This window comes from Lygodium microphyllum, chromosome 27 (assembly GCF_053477565.2).
Source record: "Lygodium microphyllum isolate KBCC chromosome 27, Lygodium_microphyllum_v1.1.10, whole genome shotgun sequence".
Classification (NCBI taxonomy): domain Eukaryota; kingdom Viridiplantae; phylum Streptophyta; class Polypodiopsida; order Schizaeales; family Lygodiaceae; genus Lygodium; species Lygodium microphyllum.
Window position 1 is genome coordinate 121,666,961 of NC_141161.1, and position 24,513 is coordinate 121,691,473.

Below are 24,513 nucleotides of genomic sequence, written 5' to 3' on the forward strand. Positions count from 1 at the left end.
CAAGAATAAATATAATATCCATAAACAATACTACAAGTGTCCAGAATAACTTGATGAAGCCCAAAGTTCAACATATATTCCAAAACAAATTATGACACTTGCATGTTGACTTGTTTCGACTTTGTCCTTCCAAAGTGGTAGTTTTAAAAACCTTTCACTTTAATAAGGTTAGCGCTCTCGTTAAAAAAACCTTCCATTAATAAATAGCAGAGAAGAGAAGATATTCTCTATTCTTTACCTTTGTCTTTAAATGTGAGGGCCATATCAAATCCTTTGGCTCTTGTTTTTGAGGAGCTTGCTTAGAATTAGGATACACACAAGTAAATTCTACTTGCATGAGTCCATGACTGGTTGGCACACTTTAATTATTGCAACTTATATGTCATCACTTACAAAGATGAGATGGAGTGCCATCCAGGAACTTGCAACGGTTCACAAGAGTTCTCGATTGGGAAATTGGTGGGGATAAGACCTTCTCTCTCCTCTTTTTTGCATTCGCTCTCTACGACGTGGACTCGAGTGCGACTGTGTTGTTATGAAGTCCTTGCAACACACTAACAAGTCCATGTACTTGGGCATGGTGCGGCTCTTAGCCAACAAGGCTGACTAGGCTAGTCAGTGGATAGACGAGCAACTTTGCGCACTACAGCAATCCCACAAAAGATTCGAACATCGCGTCCGATTGACACTTTAAGTAATCTCTCTCTCTCTGTCTCTCTCTTTCTCTCCCTCCTCCCGACTTCTCGCCCTGCCAAGGAGGCTTGATCGACTTCTGTTCCTTTATGCACAGACGCTCGTCGCTTACGAAGCAGGCAAACGAAAGATGATGACTACGCCATGTACCATCAACGTCCTGTCGTTGCAGTTGTCTTGCCAAGCATTCGACGCCCATCCTCCATTGGTTTGCAGCATCCAGCTCAACCTTAGTTGCTGTAGCACCAACATCCTTGCTTGGGAAAGCGTACCTGCCGCAAAGCCAAGAGCCAGGCAGCCTCCGCTTACTATTTGCTGTGCGCATGCGTCTCAGAATGCAGGAATTGGTCAATTGTCGGCCACCCCCGCACGCAAAATGCAGAGCCTGGAGGACGTGGCCGATCAACAATGGCAGGGTGATGAACAGCGGCAGGGCTTCCTAATCAACTCAAATGGATGGGGGGTACTCAGAGTGGATCCCAATGACATGGACATTATCCAACAATTCGCAGATGTGCAGGCGCAAGCTTTCCATATCCCGGCTGCCATATTCAATGACTTTTTCTACTCTCTCTTCAAGGTAAGGATGTCCTTAGAATCTGCAAGCTTGTAAATCAATGTATGTCAGAGGTACTTGTCACGGATTACACCTGACATACCTGCTTCAATGCCAGTTATTTGCATGTACATTGACACTTCGGCTACACACGGACTCTGCTCTTTTTAAAACAGTGAAAGAAGTTATGCAGTTTTCCTCTATGTAGGTGTAATGAGCTTTCTCTGCATGACAGGCTGAAGTCCTAAGCAGCCTTCTTTACAAGATGAGACATGCCACTCCGAAGAGGTGCAGAAGCCATTTCACTTTTTTGATGCAATTTTCAGCCTTGAGAAGTTTGTCTTAGTATGCAAACTTATGGTGTTGGAACTCTGACAGGTTTGCATGTCTTGTCGCTATATCTGACAACTCCCAGGTTACCAAAAGAAAGGTTGTAGGTGTTGTGGATGCAGCAGCTATGGGGGATAAACATGTCTTGAGGAGTCTCCCTGGTGTTGATGAATATTTATATATCAGTGGTATGGCAGTGGATCCTGATTACAGGTATACACACTATGCTCAGCTAGATTATGAAGCAGAATTGCCTTTCTTTTCTTTCATTTGAAACTACCCGGGGAAAACACTGCTTTTGGCTTTGGTCTTAAACTGAGCATGAACATGTTATATTGTTAACTATAATAAGCTTGTTTTATGGTGTAAAGGACCTATGTAGTAGCAAACAAGATAGAGAGAAGGGAAGAAGGAAAATTTGCATTAAGCTCCAAAAAGAATGCTGAATACAAAGAGGACCGATCAGTCCTTGCACACAGCCCAAGGTGTTTGTGAGGGCTCAAGATCAAGCTGATGATAGAAGGCAGCACCGAAATACAGAGGGGAAACCTTGCATGTCAGAGTGTGCCAAAACTTGCAAGAATCATGATGGCAACCATTGGAGGCAAGCTATATATGGCCAAATATATGGTAGAAACTGGCCGACCTGATCTTGGAGGAGGTAAAAAAACTGGCCGACCTGAAAATAAGAATAAAATAATACAGGTGGCTTGAAAAATGCTGATTGCTGCATACTGAAGCTGGTCTTGCCACCTGTCCAGTCTGAACGTAGTCTCTTGTCCCACTGAAAAAGAAATGTAGTGGTGTGGGAAAATAATTTCGATTAGTGTGAACACGCCTAAAATTGGCTAAAAAGGAAATGCATGCTCTAAATAGACCTGCATCCTTTGTCACATGATAGACAAAGTGCCAGAGTGCGTAATATCCCCGCTTGATTAAGACTGAGGCTTATAGGTAGGAGATCATTGTGCATGACACATGACTGCCAACATTGCTGAGTATAAAGAGTGAATAGTAAATGAGAGAACATAGAATTCAACAAATGAATGAATGGGCAATGGAATCCATAACACAAGACATGAGATATGCCCTACAAACTACACAAGTGATGGTATATGTGATGACCAATAGTATATATGATGTCCCTTTTTCCAAGTGAATGTGATTCAATTCTACAAGAGTGGAGTACCTTTGGACTATAGGATCTCCTCACTTTCCACAACAACAAGCCTAGCAAAGAGCCTAAGATCCATGAATCATACACCGCTAACACTTGTAAAGAAATACCCCAGTGCAGAAACACAAATAAAAGTGTGTGACATAGCATAAACTCAACACAGAACAGAGTTAAGGTTAGGCTAACTCAGAGGTAGTGAACACAGCGAAGATCTAAAACGAATGAATCAATATACAATTCTCATGCAACAAACAAACTGTGTAGGGAATGAATACTAAACTTCGAATTCTCATGTCTTGAGTGTTAGCTTACCTATTTTAGTGTTGTTAGTTTGTCATCTCTTGGTTGTGAGCTCTTGTTAGAGTCTAATAAGAGACATGGGGGCTCTGGCATTTTAATGTGCATTTCTTCTATTTTCAGCACATTTTCTACGTTTGTCAGTTGGTTGACACCCCCTACCAGTGTCTGCTTGCCTTTGGACTACCAACAAAGATGCCACATTATCATTTTCTAGATTTTTCTGTGCAATTGGATTGCATTTATCGTAGTTATAGGCTATTTTCAAGAGGTCGGTTAGATTTTGAGGCCAATCTGGTAGGTTGGCCAGAGTTGGAGATATTTAGCTATTTATAGCTAACCCTCCTCACTTGGCACACATATCTTCTGTAGGTTGCTCCTTTGACTCTGGCATTCTCCTCTATCTTTGGTGCTGGTGCTATTGCTGCCATCATCATTCTCAGTAATGTGGTGACCTCATTGACGCCTCGGGCTGCATTCAACAATTGATTAGTCCACACTATTGTATTCAGCATTCATTTTCAGTCCCAGTAGATTTCTTCCTTCTTCTTCCTCCTGTCTCTCTCTTTCTTTCTCTCTGTGTTCACGTTACTCTTCAATTGCACACTCTCACATGGTATCATCGCCAAACGAGAGGACATAGAGCTATGTAGAGTTGAGGTGACCATTCCATTGTTGAGGCGTATCCCACATTGTTGACGCAGCCTTCCCAGATCAGCTTTTGAAACATAACTTCTTGCCGCTGGGCAACAGTCTCTTATGCAGCATTTTGTTGCGGCCATAGTTCCTACTTATCAAGTGGCTGATTTTCGTCTGTGTTTTGCTGAAGATGCATCAGTTTCTTGTCATGTGATAGCTTTTCTCCTCCCGACGGGCCATCTACATCGTTCCTCTTACGAACCTATAGCTGATTTCATTGTTTGAAGGCTATCTACAGTAAATGTAGGTTTTTTGGTTCTTTTGCGGGTCCTTGAAGATGTCTTATCACCAGTTTGAAGGCTTTGATGATTTAGACGACAAGGTCTTTCGTTATTCCTTTGAACACGGGAGAGATTATTACACTAGTTCTCATGAAGTTCGAGAAGAATGGGGGTCACCCAATTTGTTTTTACAACAACCTTTTTCTCTCCCCTCCCTCTATGTTTCACACAAGATCCATCGCCATGGTCTTAAGATGCCTCCTATGGCACCCTCCGTGCAAGTGCTGTTTTTCCTTCTCTACCCAAGGAGGACTGCTTGGATGGTTCCAACTGTTCATTGTAGCCATGTAAGGTGGAGTATATTCTTGACACCTTTGACCTTTGGAAGTTTGTTTCCCATCTTGTACCTCGTCTTGTGGAGGAATAAACATTCATAATTTCATTGTTTATTTATAAATGGAAGTTGCAATAACTTTTAATGATAAATCTTTAATCATGATTTTGATCTTTGAAGTTTGTAATGTGTATGTACTATGTTGTATACATAATTCAATATCCCATGCATGAGCATTTGATGAGTCATGATGTGCATTATGTTTAATTATCAATTAGGTTGGAGTTCTTCAAGGAAATGCTAAAAAAGGTTGCCATATATGGCCCCTCGTACACACCACTATCATCATAGCAGTTGCATACTACTCTCTTGGAAGAGGGAGAGATGTAAGGTGGAGTAGGCTGTAGAGGATACCGGGAGGCTTTGGGTATGCCATGGTGTGATGTAGTGATGGGACCTCAAATGGGCCGGTACTGGCTATGGCACTAGCCGGACCTTATGCTCATGACAGACAAACACACCCTCACGGTCTCGCAGGCCAGGAGCATCTATCTGCTGCTAAAGGACGAACTGTCCTAAAGCCTAATCTATACGTTTATAGTTTTGTAGTCCAACATTTTCCTTTCTATAAACTCCACAGAGGGAGAACCCTTACACATTGACAATAAATGCCACGATAATTATATACATGGGAGGCAACCTCTCGGTGGAAACATTGCGGCCCCACTGCAGCTCTTCTACATCATAGGGATTAGCCCCTTGATGCGCTGCTTAACATATAAAATAAACGAACAAACTCCACTCTTTCACTTTGAAAGTATTCCAGGAGATACCATGTGTCCTTACCAAATAATCCCCCAAGAAACAAACGTCTATCCTATGGCTTAGGATGCCTTTCCACACTCAAGCGTGGGTCATCGTAATCGAAAACAAGTGCTATGCATCTAGTCCTTCTTATTCTGATACCATGGTTGACATGGACATGCAAAAGTGGATGATCCTAAAGTGCTTAAACATAATTTTCAATGAGACACGTATTGTGTACAACCAGGCTTTCCAATGCTCATTCACTAACTCGTTGCGGCGATGTAAGGATAGCACCGAGACAACGCCCGTGCTACTATCCTCTTAATTAAAATACAACGAACTCTATGTCATGATATGCATCAGAAAATCAGCAACAATTAGTGCGTAAATCACACCATTCAAATATCCCAATCCCCTACGTTTAGGTATTGCTTTCATTGCATAGGTGTAGAGGTTCATTTTGTCATGTTTTGATGCATAAAAAGCGATAAATCACAAATTTTGACAAGGAGATAGGGCAAACTGAGGCTAAACCTCATGCTTTGCCACTACCATATATCCACAAACAATCATCATATTTTTCCTTATTTTTGTAAGACGTATTTCTATTTGTTTCCTTATTTTTTTCATTTTCTTGATTTATTTGGCAATAAAATATGCTATTTTTTGATTTTTCTTGTTCCAATCACTTCAGCATACTAACATTCAATTTATCTTCCATTTTCCCTCCATGGGAACATCTTTTACCCACCCAAAACGGAAAAACTACAATTTTACCGCTTAAAAACCGCATTTCGGGTTTACAAGAATTAAATAGAGCATGTAAATCATTGCAAAAATCAAAATTTTCTGATACACAGCAATTAATCATGATGCAACTAGCACACAAACAAATTTTCATCCAATAAGAATATAATTATCATCATAAACTATAAAAAATTCTTCATTTTCTTCATAAAAATGGTCATACCGTGGTTTTACGTAACCCGAGACGCCTTAAATGACTGTATAACCAGCAGACGGAGCCTGCATTGCTCTCAATCCAATGCTGTACATCAATCTTCAGCATCTCTATCAATCTCTATCATCATTTCCTTCATTCTCCCTCCCGATTTCTCCTTCAAGATGGTGCACATGAACAGCCCATAGAGGGGAGAGAGAGGGAGGAGAGAGAAAGACTAGATTCTGATCTCTTCATCCAGACAGCCATATCTCGTGCGAGGACCGGCGATAGAGTTAGGAAAGAGGGAGAATTTGATGCCCAATGTTTGATTCATGGGTTGCTTACAGCCCCGAATTCGATTTGGGGGGGGGGGGGTAGCGAAAAAATCGGCGCCATTCTCTGCGTGCTGCCGCCATGTCCACGCCACTTTTTGATAAAATAAGGGAGGGGGGTTCAAGGTCCCAAAGGGCACCCCCCCTTTGGTCCTTATCTTTGTTCACCTTTTCAAATCTTGGCCAATTTTTGGCCTCTTCCGCGTCCGGACTCCGTTTCAGCCTCTGAAAAATCCTGCGCGTCCGTCTCGGTATCCCGCACTGACTGGCAGCTCTTGGCATCCCGCACGGCAGTCGGAAAAATTATCAAAAATTCACAAGTGTCACTCGGGCGCCTTTTAAAAGCCGTCTTTCACTTGGTGCTTAAAATCGTCCTAGTTGCAGCCGCCGCCTTTGATGTTAAATATTTTTTCCCTAAATTCCAGATTTTTTGGCAAATTTTAGGCACATTCCGGGCTCAAAACTCCGCTCTCATATAGACTGCAGATGCATGAAGCAATAGTCGTAGGAGATCCATTCATGGGCTACTAGCATATTCTTGTGGCGAGATGTACTTTGTTTCATCACATGATGCTTCAGGCACATGTAAGAGTGCCTAATGTACTTGCCCATGAGTGGATAGACAACATTGAGATGGTTGGGCCGTAGAAAGTTGTGGCATTCATTGTAGATGCTGAGCCAACAAATAGAGCTGTGGGTGCTATAGTTGAGAGCTACTACCCCCACATTATAGTTTGTTATTGTATGATTGACTATTTAAATAATCTTCTCAGGGATATTGGCTGATAAGCTTTCATGGATTGAGTCGACTATCACCAAAGCTACTGAGATGGTGACCTTCGTGCTTAACCATTAGTATGTTTGCCATGAATTTTCGAAGAAGTCTAAAACTATTTTCCTCAAGTACTTTAACACTCGCTTTGCTTACAACTTCTTGATGCTGGCTCGCTTGAGGGAGTGTAGTGGTGTAGTGAGATAGGTATTCATCAGCGATGAGTTCTGAAGCACTGTTTGGGCTTCTACTTCTACAAGGATGTCATGCATGGCCATAGTTGAGGACATGGGATTTTGGGATGAGGTGAAGAGGCTTGTTGCCATGGTTTATCTAATCATACACATATTGTGCCTTGTAGATGTGATGTAGCCATGTATTGGCAAGGTCTCTACAAGGCTATGGATAGGATGATTGAGTGCATGTAAGAGCTGGTGTTAGATGAGGATCGATATGATGAGATCTGCACCTTATGTGTGACACGATGGGATGCTTATGCATCTTCTTTGCATTTAGGAGGATACATGTTGGGGACCTTGAGTTTCAGGGTCATGGGCAAAAGAAACCATGCGCACCTTGGAGCGCATGGTTTGTGATATTGATGTGAGGTGCACAATGAGGGATCAACTTACATTGTATAGGCTTGGTCGTGGTTCATATGGCAATGGTGATGCAAAGATAGAAGGCTCATTAGAGGTGGTGCTTTGTGGTGGGAGGATTATGGATATGATGGCCTTGAGCTTTAGCACACAACAATTTGCATTTGAGCCAGGTTGTTAGCTCCTCTTGTTTGGAGCAATTGTGGAGCTCTTAGAGCCACATTGCATCCAAGAAAAGGAGCTGCCTTGGTGTGTAGAAGGCTAGTGATCTTGTCTTTCTTAGTGCAAACTTACATATGCTTTGCAATAGTCATTGCGAAGGTCGATCCCTTTACTCGGTGGGAGATGGAGGAGTAGAAAGCAGGGCAGGCCCTACACGTAAGAGAGACTGAGGAGGAGGCAGTAGAGGAGAGCATCGGTGACATGGCACTAGGAGACATCTTGTGAGCCTTTGCCCTTGAGGCTTGAGGATATTCTAATATGGTTATGCAGCATGCCACATTGCCACGTGGTCCATGGTCCATGGAGTTTGGACGTCTATGATCTTTCATGATTCATTTTGTCATATGATCTTGAGACTTAGAGTGTGATGTTACATGTATCTTTTTGATCTATCATCTTTTTGATGTATATATTGTTGGCCTTGGGACTTGCCACTTGTGACTCGGGTCTTTAAAGTTTAGACAATTATAAATCATCATTATGGTTCTTGAGTATTGAGTCTTGAGCCACGAGTGATCGAGTCGTCAATGATTAATCTTTAAAGTTTAAACATTAATCATAATTCATTAGAATTTACTATTTAGAGTTTTCTTAGTCGTGTACACTTGTGACTCATCATTGGGAATTGTGTAAAATGTACATGTATTTATAATTTCATTGTTCAAGTCTTATCAAGTTATTTGCAGCTGCCAGCATTGGGCCTTAATATATCTTTAAAGTGTGCTTTTAGAGTATCTATGAGTACTTATGAGGTTGCTTAATGCAGAATTATTTAAATATATTGATTTTTTTTTTCTTGTTCCCCTTGTTCCCGGTATGGGGCCTCTGCGTTTTGATCTTGTTTTCTTGTTCCCTACGTGACTCCCGTTCCATATAGCTATGATTTTAACCTCTTATCTATTTATGATCTTACACAGCTAGGTACCAAAGTCATCTTCACCTAGGATGCAGCCATAGTGGAGGATGCATTTATAGGAGTTACTCTACTCTTTGGATAGGTACATAGGAGGGTGGGCTTTACACGCTCACAGCCCTTGTTGCACGGGCTTCACACGAGCTTGGACTCTACTTTGGCATGCTCATTATGGGCATTTAAACCTTGATGCTATTTGGTAGACTTCCTCAGAAGAAGATGGTGGAGGGACTTCCATGGTTTCCCTCTTGTTCACACTCTATGCCCTAGTTGCTTGAGGGACAACTAGCATAGGCAGCCTCATCCATAGGTAGCTACTCATGTTAGCTCATTTGTGAGTCGGTGTGGATGCTTTAGGGTTGAGCATTATTTAGATTATTTTAGGCATTTTTATGGTCTTCATATTGGTCATATTCAACATTTATTGCTGGCTGGCTAGCATTAAATGCTGGCCGACGTGATCATATTGAGGACATATTTTTGTCCTATTTATTTAGGCTTTTCCTCCTCAGTCAATCAGTCACTCACCATCACACGTGTGGATCTTCTGCTGGGGAGAGGAGCTAGTGCCAGCGCCCACAACCAGTGACTCATTGTTGTTTGCGATTGTCTCGTGTTGGATATATGGATTCCATTTCCCGAGCATATAAGCTCTCATCTGTATTGTGTTCTTTAGTGTTACTTCTTTCCTTTCTCTTTTGTCTTGTGTTCAATAGTTTATTTCAGCACATGTTTATGCTTCCATTATTGCATCCACTTTTGACATGGTATCAGATTTTAGGTTTTGTGCTCCTGTTGCATTTTCTTTGCTGATTTCAAATTGACCATTATTGATTATGCGAGTGTTGTTCCAACCAGGCTCCCTGTTTACTTGCGTTTTTGCTGATGTCAGCATCTATACAGTGTGCATTGGCACCTCTACTGCTTGCGTGTATGTTTCAATCTGCGTTTTGGTGTCTCTACATCTCCTCTTGCTAGACGATTGCATTATTAGGTCATTTTTGCTGTTTTAGGAAGTTTTTGGCTGATTTTTTTTGACTTTTTGTAGTAGATTTCTTATTGTTTTGATCAAATTTTGGTGAATATTGCATGTCAACTCTATTTTTTGTAGTCTATGCTTGTGGTTTGGTTGTGTTTCCTCTCCAAATACCTTCTTTTCTCTCCTCTTCTCATCCTCTACAGATGGCTCCTCCGTGCACATCCAATGATGATAAGTTACATGGACCTAACTATCTCACATGGAGTGCTATGATGAAAGCTTGGTTTGTGTAGAAGTGGTTATGGTACGTCATGTGTGGAGCTATTCCTCGTCCTCAGTGTCCTACTTCAACATTGGATGATTTTGATGAAGAGAACCATGAGGAAACGGTGCTTACATGGGATTTGGATGATGGCCGTGCCTATTCGGCCTTGCTTCAGTGTATTTCTAAAGAAGTTTTGTTGGTGGTTATCTGCTGCAGGACATCTTCTAAAGTATGGACGAAGTTGCAGCTGATGTACGTAGCACCTTCCCCCATGAGGACAGTCACTCTTTATGGACAACTCAAATAAATTACGTTTGAGGTGAAAGATACTGTCTAGTCTTTTCTACTTCGTGTGATCCAGATCCAAGACAACCTTTGGCAAATGCAGTCTGCCCTTTCAGAGGCCCATCTTATTGGACTCGTCCTCTATAAACTCCCTCCAGTGTTTGGAGTGGTGAATGCTTTGCGGGCGCATATATCATCCACTCTTGTTCATTTTACTCACATGGCCTCGATGCTACTTGAGCATGAGGCATCTTTGCAGTTATAGGGGTGGCTTTTGTCATCTTATGGAGGTTCCAGTGAGGCTTTTGCAGTTTCGGAGAGGGGTTCGAAGAAGAAAACCCAGTGTTATTACTGTGGGAAGAAATGTCATTTACGGAAGGATTGCTAAGAGTTAGCAGCTTCCAGGATGGAAAAGAAGAAGACGAAGTGGGATACGGGCTCCTCGGACGAGTCATCATCTGCCATAGACTTTGACTTCGATCCTCCAACCACACTGAAGGCCAAGGCGCGGAAGGAATCAACTTCTTCAGATCGTGGGAAGGGATTGATGGCCCCTTCCTCTGTTGCTTACTAGTGGTGGTGATGATGGCATCCCTCAGGACTCTCTAGCACCAGAGAGGGAGTGTGAGATGGTGGACAGATGGGGCAGTCGCGTCTCATCTATACATCTAAGGCGCATTGATAGAAGTCTGGTAGGTTTAAATCCTAGAGCTAGGATTGATATCCAATGTTGGTCGACTTGCTAGAATTGAGACAGAGTACAGGACATACTTAGTGTAGAGTTCAGAGTAGGAAGAGTGAGTTGAAGGAGTGAGAGTACGACACACAGAGTATTTGGTACAATGACTATGTATTACTTTAGGTTTTGATAATATATATAAAGTATAAAGTACAAGTGCAAGGGTATGTTCACACCCGAATATCGTAAAAGGCACGATGAGCCTTTATTCCCAACAACCTCCCACATAAAGGCAATGTGCCTAAAGGTAGAAAAAAGAATCAGCTAAGTCTACGTATGTACAAAGTGAAATACACATATACTATCTAACCCCCATCATATGGCGGCAATGAGCAAACCGCTCTGCTGGAATACCCTTCGTGAGAAGGCTTGCAAGGTTATCATCTGTGTGTACCTTGACAAGCTCAATGGTCTTGTTGTCACGTACATCCCTGATAAAATGATACTTCACCTGTATGTGCTTTGTCTTTGCATGAAAGATAGGATTCTGTCTAGCACGATAGCACTTTGACTATCACAGTGGAGGATAGGAACCTCTATAATGCCAAGCTCTCTCACCAGACGTGAAAGCTATAATGCCTCTTTGCATGCCTCATTGGTAGCAACATACTTTGCCTCTATAGTAGACAATGCAACACACTTTTGCAGCTTGCATATCCAAGAGACTGCTCCACTTGTGAACGTGAACACATATCTTGAAGTAGACTTTTTGTAGTCAGGATGATGAGCATAGTCTGCAAGCGTGAAACCAACAACAAATAGCTTTTGCTTACCAAAGCAGATGCACAAATCCTTTGTGCCCTTAAGGTATCTCATGATACCCATCACTGCTTCCCAATGCTTTTTACGAGGATATGCTATGTACCTGCTAACCACTCCCACCGCAAATGCAATGTCAGGACGTGTAGCAACCATAGCATATATCAAGCTACCAACAGCTGAAGCATAAGGTATCTTGGCCATTTCAGCCTTTCCATCATCAAATGTAGGGCTGTCATCTGTACTAAGTTTCATATATGGAGGCAATGGTACACCAATAGCTTTCCCTCTCTCCATATTGAAACATTGCAAGACCTTAGTGACAGACTCTTGCTGTGAGAGATAAAAGACCCTTTGATTTGTCCCTGAGTATACACATGCCAAGAATGTGATTGGCCTCACCAAGATCCTTCATATCAAAGCTATTGTGTAAACTATGCTTCAAGGAGTCCAAGGCATGGACATCCCTGCGTGCAATCAGCATGTCATCCACATATAAAACCAAGACAATAAGGCTGCCATCTGCTGCCTTCTTGGTGTATAAGCAGTGATCAACTTGAGAGCGATGGAATCCTCGAGATTGCATAAATGTATCAAATTTATGATACTATTCGCATGGTGCCTATTTCAGCCCATACAAACTCTTGTTGAGGTTACATATCATGTACTCTTTCCCCTTTGCAACAAAACCCTCAGGCTGTTGCATATGGATCTCCTCATGTAGATCACCATGTAAGAAATTAGTCTTTACATCCATCTGTATGAGTTCCATATCTTCAGATGCAACCAAGCCCAAGATGGTTCGCAAAGTAGTAATTTTGACTATAGGAGAAAATAATTCATCAAAATCAATTCCATGTTCTTGCTTGTATCCTTTAGCAATCAATTGTGCCTTGTACTTCGACAAAGAACTAGAGGTGACTTTCATTTTGTAAACCCATTTTCATGGTAGCACTTTTTGCCCTTCAGGAAAGTGCACCAAATGCCAAGTGCCATTTTTCATGAGAGATTCCATCTCTGACAGCATTGCCTTATGCCATTTCTTGTTGTCTTTTTGTTCATTGCTTCTTGGAAACATGACGGCTCACCACAATCTGTCAACATGACATAATCAGCCAGATAATTTACACCAGGAACAAACCTATTTGGTTGTCTTTGCACTCTAGTCGATCTATGGACCCAATGGTCAAGATTTGCTGGCTGGTCAGCCTGCAAATCTGCATTAATAGCTTGGTGTTCTATAGGTTCAGCATGCTGTACAGCTGGTTCTGGTTGTTTCAAAGGCAACTACTTTTGCTGAATTTGTGGTACATCATGGGCAAGATCTTGCTGATCATTTTCAGCATTATTCCTTGCATTTTTAGGGACATTTACAGTAGGTATTTGTTGATGTCTAAGGGGCATTCTTTGCTGTCCTATTAGTATATCCTCCCAGAATACAACCCTTCTGACCTCCTCTGTCTTTTCAGGCTGTTTGTGCATGCAATCTTCTCGGAAGATAACATCATTGCTGCGTACTACTTTTCTTTTCTCGGGATCCCATAATTGATATTCCATTTCACCTTTATCACCATATCCTAGGAAAATACATTTATAGGACTTTGGCTCAAGTTTGCTACGTTCTTCCTTGCGAATGTGCACAAATGCCTCGTAACCAAACACTCTGAAGTGAGCATACGAAGGTGGCTTGCTTGACCACACTTCTTGAGGAACTCCCCTACCAAAGATTTGTTTGGTGATCGATTAATCAAGTGTATGGCTATTATAATAGCCATTGCCCAAAATCCATGAGGTAAAGCAGCATGTGACAGCATTGTGTGGACCTTGTCTCGAATGGTCCTGTTCATATACTCTGCAACACCATCTTGGGGTGGATTATGAGGGGCAGTGAACTCTCTTTTAATCCCTTTGTTGTCACAAAAGTCTTGAAAGGCTTTGGACACATATTCCCCACCATTGTCAGAGGGAAGACACTTTAATGTCTTGTTGGTCTGATTTTCAGCAAGTGCCATGATTTTTTTAAATTTATCCAAGGCCTTGTCTTTGCGACGGATTAGATAAACCCATACTTTGCGTGTGGCATCATCAACAAAGGTAATGAAATACTTCTTCCCCCCTAGAGATAACCCTGGCATTTGATATACATTTGAATGTATTAACTCTAAGGGTAAAGACTTCAGGGAGAGATTTCTTATGTGATAATAGAGGATGCGTACCATAAATTCAATGATCACACTGTTCAAAATTAGCATGCCTCAAAGACGACAAATAAGCCAAGCGAGAAAGCACTTTCATTCTAGTTTGACTCGTGTCCCAACCGGCTATGCCACAAAGAAACACTTGGCTACTCAGTTATGGAAACTACATGGTCACGCACGCTAGATATATACAAAGGATATAAGGTATCACTTTTGGAGCCCTTGGCAACAATGCGAGAGCCCTCATAAATTTTCCATTTGCTATCCCCAAAGGTGGTGTGATAGCCTTCATTATCTAGCTGCCCTATGCTTATCAAGCTCTTCTTGAGCTAAGGTACATGCCTCACATTATGCAAAACAAACACGGAGCCATGCTGAAATACTAGTTTCACACTGCCAATGCTTGCAATTTTATATGCATAGTTATCCCCCAAGTGGACAACACCACGTGCACCACCATTGTAGTCAGAAAACCACTCATGGTGTGGTGTAACATGAAAAGACGCACCTGAATCAAGTAACCAAGTGTGCATCTCACCCTCAGAACTTGCAATCAATGCATATGCACTCAAAGAAGAAGCAAGACGTACATCACTGTCACTGTCATTCTTTTACCTCTTCTATCTTCACATTGCTTTTCTTTGTAGGCGCCAGGTTTTTTTTCTCAACCTTGTTGTCTTTAGTATTTTTGTTTTTGCCTTTCTCTTCCTTCAATTGAAAACAATCTCGTTTGTAGTGCCCCTTTTTGCCACAATGATGACACTCCACATTTTTGCCACGAGACTTGTTGCGTGCTCTATTTTTAGAATTGCCCTTTTGCCGAAATCTGCCTCGAGTATGCAATGCATTAGAAGATTTGTTTGTTGAATTATTTTACTTGTTGAGTTCTTCCATCAACAAAGAACTCTCCACATCAGAATATAATAACTGAGCATTTGAGTTACTCAAGGCTGTCTTGAAAGTATCCCAACTTTTAGGTAAAGTGCATAGGGGGAAAGTAGCCTTAAAATCACCATCAATATGGAAATCCAAAGTAGTTAGCTGACTGAAAATTGAGTTGAAATCATTCAAATGTACAGACATGGCTGTACCTTCCTTCATGGGAAAGTCCATTAACTTTGTTAGCCAATAAACCTTGCTGGCTGCACTTTTCTGAGCATACAATTCTTCAATTCTTTGCCACATTGCATATATTGAATTCAGCTTCTCAATGTTAAAGAGCAAGTTGTCTGACACTGAGAGCTCAATGGTAGAACGCGCAAGCTCATTCAAATCATCCCACTCTTCTTGTTCCATACATGCTATTTTTATTCCCTTTGCTTTGATCGGCTTCACTTGTTTCTTTTGCATTGAAACATTGTAGCACTATTTTTGCCATATTGCAAAATTATGTGCACCCTCAAGCTTCTTGATGTGCAAAGATTGCTGCTGTTACTGTTTCTAGCCATAATCTGCAGCACTAAATTAACTCAAGAGTCACCAAATGCAAGCCCAAATGTCACATAAGTAACCACGGTACACTGCAAGTACCAACTAGGAGTGAAAATCCAAAGATTGCAGAAATTTCAGATCTGCAAATAGATTTTCAGAATTAGAGTGTGTCTATCGTTGCACTCCACAAGCAATTACAACCACATTTAGAGGCCAAGGCACCAATTACATGTGAAATTCCCAAAATTTGACTGCAAATTCTGCTCCAAAAGCATTCACGGGCACAAATTTGACAATTCTTGTCAAAAGCCCCAAGGTTTTAGAAGGAAATCCATCCAGATTGCATCAATACATGTACCCAAGTGCATATACTAGGCAATTGTTGCACAAATTGAATAAATTTTGCAAAAGCCCCAATTTTCTTGTGTTCGTTGTGCACAAATTTTAGTGAAATTGAAGAAATTTCACTAAAATGTGAAAAACCCCAAAATTTCTTGAGCAAATGTGCAATTTCTGAGGCAGATTGTCTTTTCTGCATCAAAGTTCCCAAATTCAGAAAAAGACCCAATTTTCTGGGTCAAAATTGCACAATGTGCTTGTGCATAGTACATACGAATGTTCGGCAAAGGGGAGAAAAATTGCAAGAATTGAAAAAAAAAGATGAAAAAAGAGGACATCTGTCAAATTTGGGACTTAACACATTGACCTATTTGTGTGCGTCGTCGGCTCCGCTTGCCCACATGTGTCGTTAGCTCCGTATGGCCGCTGGCTCGCTGGCCTGTTGGTTGACAACATGTCCCGACTTCGTCGACTGTTGAACCCATTGCCTCTAATTTCGTGCTTGCGCTATTGCCTGTCGCCTCTGACTAGTGTGCCCGTCCAGGTTGCCTCTAACCTCGCTCTGATACCAAGTTGTTGGTCGACTTGCTAGGATTGAGACAGAGCACATGATAGACTGAGTGCAGAGTTCAGAGTAGGAAGAGTGAGTTAAAGGAGAGAGAGCATGACACATAGAGTATTTGGTACAATGACAATATGTATCACTTTAGGTTTTGATAATATATATAAAGTACAAGTGTAAGAGTGTGTTCACACCCGAACACGGTAAAAGGCATGATGAGCCTTTATTCCCAACATCTAGGTTCATGATGGGCTGTGTGAGAGAGAATGGGATTGGTTCCTAGTCATGAGCTTAAATGAGGGGACACTTTGGCGGTGTGGCCAAAGGCGGGAAATCCATGGTCATGTATGTTCCACCGGCATTTTTGACAGAATGTTTGTGTATGCTACTGAGAGACATTGGGACAACCATAGAGATATGCTATGATCTTCTCTATTTTCCGGTGCTAGTACGATCGACATCGATATCGGGTTTTCTTTGAGGCACCTTGGTGGTGGCTTGCATACCTACTGCTTGGGTATCCATGGTTCTACTTGGTGGTTCTATGTTGTATGGTTTATGATTCATTGTCATTGTACCATTGTATTGTATTAGATCATCCATGATCTGAGAGAGGGTGTTAGCAGATATGCTAGCTCATGTATGAGTCTATGCATGCTTTAGGGGTGAGCATTATTTAGATTATTTTAGGCATTTTTTATGGTCTCCATATTGGTCATATTTAGTATTTATTGTTGGCTGACCTGATCATATTGAGGACATATTTTTGTCATATTTATTCAGGCTTTTCCTCCTCAGTGAGTCAGTTACTCACTCACCATCACACTTATGGATCTTCTGCTGGGGAGAGGAGCCAGTGCCGGTGTCCATAGCCAGTGACTCAATGTTGTACGCGACTATCTCGTGTTGGATATATGGATTCCATTTTCCAAGCATACATTTGAGTTCTTATCTATGTTGTGTTCTTTAGCGTTCCTTCTTTCTTTTCTCTTTTGTCTCGTGTTCAACAGTTTATTTCAGCACATGTTTATGCTTCCATTGTTGTATCCACTTTTGACAACTCAAAGGGTTGGACACGGCCTCCCTTGGGAAGGCCAAGTATCTCATGTTGATTGTTGACGACTTTAGTCGTTATGTGTGGCCCTATTTCTTGGAGTACAAAAGTGAGGCGTACTCTCACTTCTACGAGTGGAAGGTGTTTGTGAAGATGCAAACCTCTTTCAAAGTTTGTGGTGTACGAGTAGACAATGGTGGCGAGTTTTGTTCTGACCTATTTTCTCAGTTTTACAGGGGTCATGGTATTCGGGTGGACTACTCCCATCCGAACATACCATCAGAGAATGGTGTGGTGGAGCGCCAAATTGGACCATGCTCGAAATGGCCCGTTGAAGCATAGGAGTTTTTCCTATTTCTTATGGGGTGAGGTAGTGGCTACCGTGGTACATATCTGCAACCGGTCCCCTACTTTGGCATTGCAGGATATGACTCCCTACCAGGCTTTTTGTGGTAAGAAGCTTTCAGTTTTCCACTTTTACATCTTTGGGTGTGAGGCATATACCCATGTGGATAAGAAGAAAAGAGAGAGCAAACTTGACCCCAAGTTGAAGAAGCTTATCTTCATGGGCTATAGCACGACCACAAATGACTGTCAGCTCTTCAACTCGAAGACACGAAAGATTGAGGCAAGCAAGGATGTGATCTTTAATGAGGCTGCGGCCTTCGAAGATCTAATTGATGGTTCGTTTGGTACAGGTGGTTCTTCATCATCGCGTGACCCTTTTTTCACCATGAGTCCCTTCCCTTTCTTCTAGGTTACCCCTTGGCACCCTTATTGGTTTGGGACTCCTCCCCCTCCTTCCTCTTCTCCCTCACCTTCTCCCTTGCCACCCTTGAGAGCTCCTTCATCTGCTACCTCATCATCGAGTGTTTCTACCGTGGAGATTACGAGTAAGATAATGTAGGAGTACTTTTTGCAATGAATGGATGAAGAGTTGATTGAGAGAGAATTGATCTCAATTGTCCTTCATGTTAGTGGATACATTAGTTCATGTGTGAGTCTGTGTATGTTAGAGAGGGCTGGGCACATTCTAGATATTTTAGGCATTTATATTTGTTATTTTCATGGTGTTTATGATATTTATTGCTGGCTGACCAGCATTTAATGCTGGCCGACTTGTCATATTCTTGGTATTTATTGTGCCCTATATTAGGCACTCCTCCACAGTCATTATCATCATCATCTATCATTCACCTCCTTCAGGTTCTAGTGGAGAGAGGGAGTCAGTGCTGCTGCCTTACAAGCTAGTGACTCACGTTGGATTTGTATTGTCTCATATCTTGGTATATAGATTCCATTTCCCGAGTATCTCCTTGCTTTTGAGTTCTTTGTGCAGTGTTCTTTTCTTTAGAAGTGCCTCTTTTCCCTTGTCTCTTATGTTCAGCAGTCTATTATAGCAGTTTTCCACACTTCCATCATTGCATCCACTTTCGACATGGTATCAGATTGCAAGATCACTATTCGTGTTGCTGTTTTCCATTGTTTCAGGTTTGAGGTTTTACTTTTCGTCTGCTGTTTGGACATGTTCTTGTTGCCACGATTGCTCTCCAGCCCGGACGACCATCCTCTGCTAATTTTCGGCCTGTTTTTCTACTATTAAATCAGCGTTTTGCAGTTTGGCATCTGTCTTTACAGTTTTTTGGGGCTGTTTCAGGGCTGGGGACCTGTTACACTGACCCTTCCACATCAATGTTTTGGTGTTTGCTGTCTGAGGGGACCTGTTTTTCTGCAGGTCAGCTGCATTTATTGCAGTTCGTGACTGCGTTTTGTCATCAGCATCTGCGTTTTGCTTGTTTGCTTCTGTGCAAGGCTGGGCAATAGTATTTCAGTCTGGTTCAGGCTGTTTTTGGTATGTCTTTTCACTTTATGGTACACTATACAGCTTAGAGAGGGTTCATGTGCATCTGGTTGTCGTGTTCTCATCACTACGCTCTAGTTATTGTTGATCTTTTCTCTATGTACTTTCTTTATTGTTTTGAAATCGTGCAATCCTTGTGAGCCTGCATTTTTAGCATACTTTTCTCCTTGAAGATCCCGTGTTTTTCTTCCTCTTCCTTGTATCCCCCTCATCATGGCTCCTCCAGCATCTTCTCCTGATGGTCAATATGCAAACATTCTTTCCTCATCTACAAGTGTTATGTAGGACACTTGCTATGTTCAGTTGCAGGTTTCTATGAGGATGCTATCTCTTGGTGCTTTAGATGTTCCAACTTCAGAGAGGGGTGCCATCTTAGAGAAGAAGAAGTCATAGTGCTATTATTGTGGCAAGAAGTGATACCTTCGGAAGGACTGCAAGACATTAGCAACTTTATGACAAGAGCAGGTGCAGACGGTGATGAGTCTCTCAGCAAGTCTTCCTCATCTCTAGGTCCAATTTTGTCTTTAGCTATGTGGCCCCACCGATGGTTGCAAGGGCCTCCTTTTCAGGTTGCTAGTATAAGTGATGCGGTGTCTGAGTGTTTGGGGTCGAAAGTCTACCACGGGGGCAAGAGACAGTAGGGTGAAGGGAGATTCAGCCTTTAGGGGGAGGAGTAGACAAAAGAGAAGGGGATTAAAGAAATAGGAGATGTGGAAGAGAATTGATGGAGGTCAATCCAATCAAATTATTTCAGCATCCTGTTATATATGGAAGACATCAACTCATGATCATAGCTCATAAGTGAATACATCCAAACAAGGGAGGATTGAAGCCCAAGACAAACTAAGACAATAGTCAAGCTCATACACAAATACATAACATAATCCATGATCCATGCTACTGCCATCCATTGACTGTTATAGGTATTCACCTCAAAAGTACATGTGGCTTCAATCTAATAGAGGTAGAAGCCTTTGCAATTAGGACATATATCAAAAACTTTTGACAAATCCTTGTCAAAGCTAATGAAATACTTCAGCCTTGTCAATAACAGAGTATTCCAGCCCTCAATCAAGGCTTCAAAATGCATACAAATTCAATCATAAGATCCTTTAATGATTGCCCAAGGTTGCCCTGCTGTTTGGGGACCGTATCCAATACATACATGCATTAAGATCACTTGCAAGCTCTTCCAAATTGAGTGGACTGTGGGCTGTCTTGTTTATGACAATTTTAAACAGTCCAAAACAACCCATAGACCAATAAAAATCACTCCTTTGGCTGCCCCAAATGGTTCACTAGAGCCCGGGGGCAAAATTCAAGCTTTTGGGCATCAAGAAAGCCCTGTGAATGGAGATGAAACAAGAAGAAACCTTGTTGGTTATGGATATCCTGTTCTTTCCTGTTCAGGACAGCACCATAGCTCCTCTCTCTTCTTCCCAAAAATGCATACAATAGACACACCTTACTTTCTCCTCTTGTTAGAGCCTGTTTTTTAGTGGAAGTCCAGTTGCATGCCTTTGGTAGCTCCACCTATGGTCCAGCTCTGCCCTTGTAGTTCATGCCTGTGATTTGCAGCGCAAATCACGCTGATCTCCTTGCTCACTCCCACACAACTCTCAGGTTTCACACAGTCACTCTTCAGTTACCTAAGTAACTAACAGGCCTTATTCCATGTCCCATGCTCAAACCTAGTTGACTTGCTGAACTTAGTGACTTCCAAGCAAAAATGAACTTAAAGAGTCCGTGCATTCTATCTTGTGACGTGCCCTGAAACTCTTGTAGACCAAGTATGCAGATCTACATGATCCGTAGTATCTCCATTTTTCACACTATAAACATAAAATCCCATGACAACGGTCATTCCTCACAACTCTCTAGTGCCAAAGAGGGAGTGTGAAAGGGTGGTGAGATGGGGTCGGTGAACCTCATCTATACAAGTATACATGTACATAGGTTCCAGAGAGGGACGTTCTTGATGCATTGATTGAAGTTTGGTAGGTTTAAATCCTAGAGGTGGGATTGACATCTAGGTTCGTAATGAGCTAATTATTTGACAGAGAGCGGGATTGGCTCCTAGTCTTGTGCGCACATGAGGGGACACTTTGGTAGTCTGGCCAAAGGCGGGGAATCCATGGTCATATATGTTCAGAGGCATTTTTTGACAGGATGGTCTTGTATGCTATTACAAGACATTGTTGACAGATATTGAGAGTTGCTATGATTATTCTCTATTTTCAGGAGTTGGTACGATCGACATTGATATCGTATTCTCTTTGAGGCATCTTGATGGTGGGCTAGCCACTCCCTATCTAGATATCCATGGTTCTCTTTTGGTGGTTATTGTTGTATGGACTTTGATGGGTTCTCATTATCATAGTATCATTCTATTGTACCATATCACCCATGATTTGAGAGAGGGTATTAGCGGATATGTCGTTTTATGTGTGATTCTATGCATGCCAAAGAGGGCAAACATATTCTAGATATTTTAGGCATTTTATATTTATCATTTTCATGGTGTTTAGGGCATTTATTGCTGACCGATTTGTCATATTCTTGGCATTTATTGTGCCCTATATTAGGCACTTCTCCACACTCATTCTAATCATCATCTATCATTAACCTCCTTTAGGTTTTGGTGGAGAGAGGGAGCCGGTGCTGGTGCCTTGACAACTAGTGACTCACGTTGGATTTGTACTGTCTCATATCTTGGTATATGGATTCCATTTCTCGAGTATCTCCTTGCTTCTAAGTTCTATGTGTAGTGTTCCTTTCTACATGGCTGTCCCTATCATTCCAGCAATGATTGATTCCCCTTTTCGCTCCAAGAGTGATCAATAGTCTTCAATGTCTATTGTGGAAGCTTACCATGGCCTTGACAAAGAACAATAGCCTCACCTTGCTGAGATTAGTGTTCAAATCTGTGATATTGATAGTATACTGCTGAGATTAGTGTTCAAAACTGTGATATTGATATTATACTGCTGTCCTGCTTGGATTGGTTCATAGGGTATAGGATAGGGTTCAAGAAGTGAGACAAGGCTTTGAGTGCATAAGAATGAAGCTTTCCATGGCTCCTTACAATGCTTAGAAGGAAGTCAAGATAAAAAAACGTGAAGATTAAGAGATGTTTGCTGCTGTTTAAGCCTGTAGAACAACACAAAATGCGCCAATTGCTCCACATGGCTGGTTGCTTCAAAGATTCACAAATGACTACTCAATAGCATGTGAGTGAAGTGAATAACATTGCCATGGTATTCTCAGCTTGTATGAGGAGAAGAAGATGGTCTTTTTCATGAAACCCTACTGAAAATAGGAGATTGGCGAGGCTATGCAAATAGGTGATAGTCACTCTTGGGAGAGGGCCATGCAGTTTGAGTATGATCTATTGCAAAAATACTGTACCTAGAATTTGATTCCTTTGTCTAATGGAAAACATGCATTGCTATGCAAGTGGGTGTGCAAGTTGAAGAGTACTTTTGCTTGCCCTAAGTCAACATATAAGGCCAAACTAGTCGCTAAGGATTTTAAGCAGAAGAAGGGAGTTGACTCACACAAAAAATGACTCAAAAGATGACCACAACTTGCTAAACTAACAAGAAGACCACCATTTTGCTCTTGGCCAAAAGCCTCAAAATGACCATGCTTTACTGTAGCAAAGCCTACCAGTCACAGTTAGAGAAAATAACTAGACAAATACTAGATCTTCAACTACTAACCAATCTTTCATACACAAAACACGGTTGGATCAAAGACTTGCTCCAATACCAACATAAAGATGGCAATTACTTTGGAACAAGAAATACACAAAATATGACAAGAAAGCTTTTACCTGAACTTAAAGACACAGAATCAAAAAGACATACAGGAAGCTAGAATGCTTCTGTTGTGACATAGACACCCTGTTGGCCCCTAAGTCAGGCGCCCCTTGCGGTATTTCTTTATTTTTAAAAAGAGAGAAAGTACAATGAGCTGTCTTTCACCTATTCTGGGTGAAATTTGGCAGCATAACAGTACAATTACTGACCCAAATCAAGTTGACTAGGAGGAGAAACTTTGCCCAAGTCTGAATCTTCAGGTTGGAGTGCAGAATTGACCATTTCAGTCTGCTGTAATTACTGGTTCAGACCTGTTCTGAGACCTATTTACAACACATACTGTTCCCTGCACTGTTCTGCCCACTGTAATTACTGGTTCAGACCTGTTCTGAGACCTGTTTTCAGCTCATATTGTTCCTTGCACTGTCCTGCATCATCTGGGCTAAGTGCCCCTTGATTCTGACATCAATTGGGCTCTGAAATAACCTCTGAACAGTCCAAAAACAGCACTGATTCAGTGCTGTTTCAGACACTTACTTGGTGAGATTACCACCCTCACCTGTCCCTGCTGGGGCAGCATACAACTGCTCCTGTTCTTGGAGAAAAGAGGCTCTTGTCTCGTGCAAAAATAGCACACTCCACATAGCTGTACCTGAATCAGAAGAAAGGCCCTTGATTCTGCAGCATAACCATACTGTCAGGGAGAGAAAGAGAGTAGGAAGCAAGCTCAGCCCTCTGTGCACCATAGACAAGGTAGACCAGCTCTCAAGAGCTCTCCATGTGCAGCAATCCATCTCCTTTTCACAAAAATGAGCCCTCCATGCATTGAAACTTGTTTTTGTGCTGCCCTCTCTCTCTCTCTCTTTTGGGAATTTATGCCCAAATTGTAACACATGGCATATATGTAACAATTTTCCTGTTTAAACCTTTCGGTCTAAAATTCTCCATCCTCGGTTCAAAATTTGACCTCGGCACAGGCCAGAGGATTAATCCTCGTACAAAAACAAAGATAATGACGCAAAAAGATTCTGGGGTCCAAAAATAGTAACTCCCTAAATTTTAGGAGTTGCTTCCATTGCATCCCCACTAGTCTTCTGACCATCTTTGCAGACTATGGCTACATCCAAATCTGTAATGTAGCTCAACTGAAAGTGAATTTCCACTGATGACCCTACATAGACTAATCTCTTGAAGATTTGTCTATCTTCACTTTGAACTAGTCTCTTCCAGGCTAGTTCTTCAACACACTTTCACAAGTCTCTTCCAGGCTTGTCAATCTACAGTGCCATCAGTCTCTTCCAGACTTGTACTGGACCTTAACTGTC

At 41.8% G+C, this 24,513-nt stretch overlaps 1 protein-coding gene across 2 annotated transcripts in view; it reads left to right on the forward strand.

The window, feature by feature from the left end:
• The first annotated feature begins 694 nt into the window (after positions 1-694).
• The window catches only part of LOC148012769 (Acyl-CoA N-acyltransferases (NAT) superfamily protein), a 57,585-nt gene continuing 33,766 nt past the window's right edge, over positions 695-24,513 (forward strand). The window contains exons 1-3 of one of the 2 annotated variants that reach the window (XM_087668817.1): positions 695-1,273; positions 1,485-1,537; positions 1,628-1,792. In XM_087668817.1, the coding sequence (XP_087524943.1) occupies positions 824-1,273; positions 1,485-1,537; positions 1,628-1,792 (668 nt within the window). In that variant the 5' untranslated portion in view covers positions 695-823. The remainder of the gene's footprint in view (positions 1,274-1,484; positions 1,538-1,627; positions 1,793-24,513) is intronic. The other variant, XM_087668816.1, reaches the window with a different exon arrangement.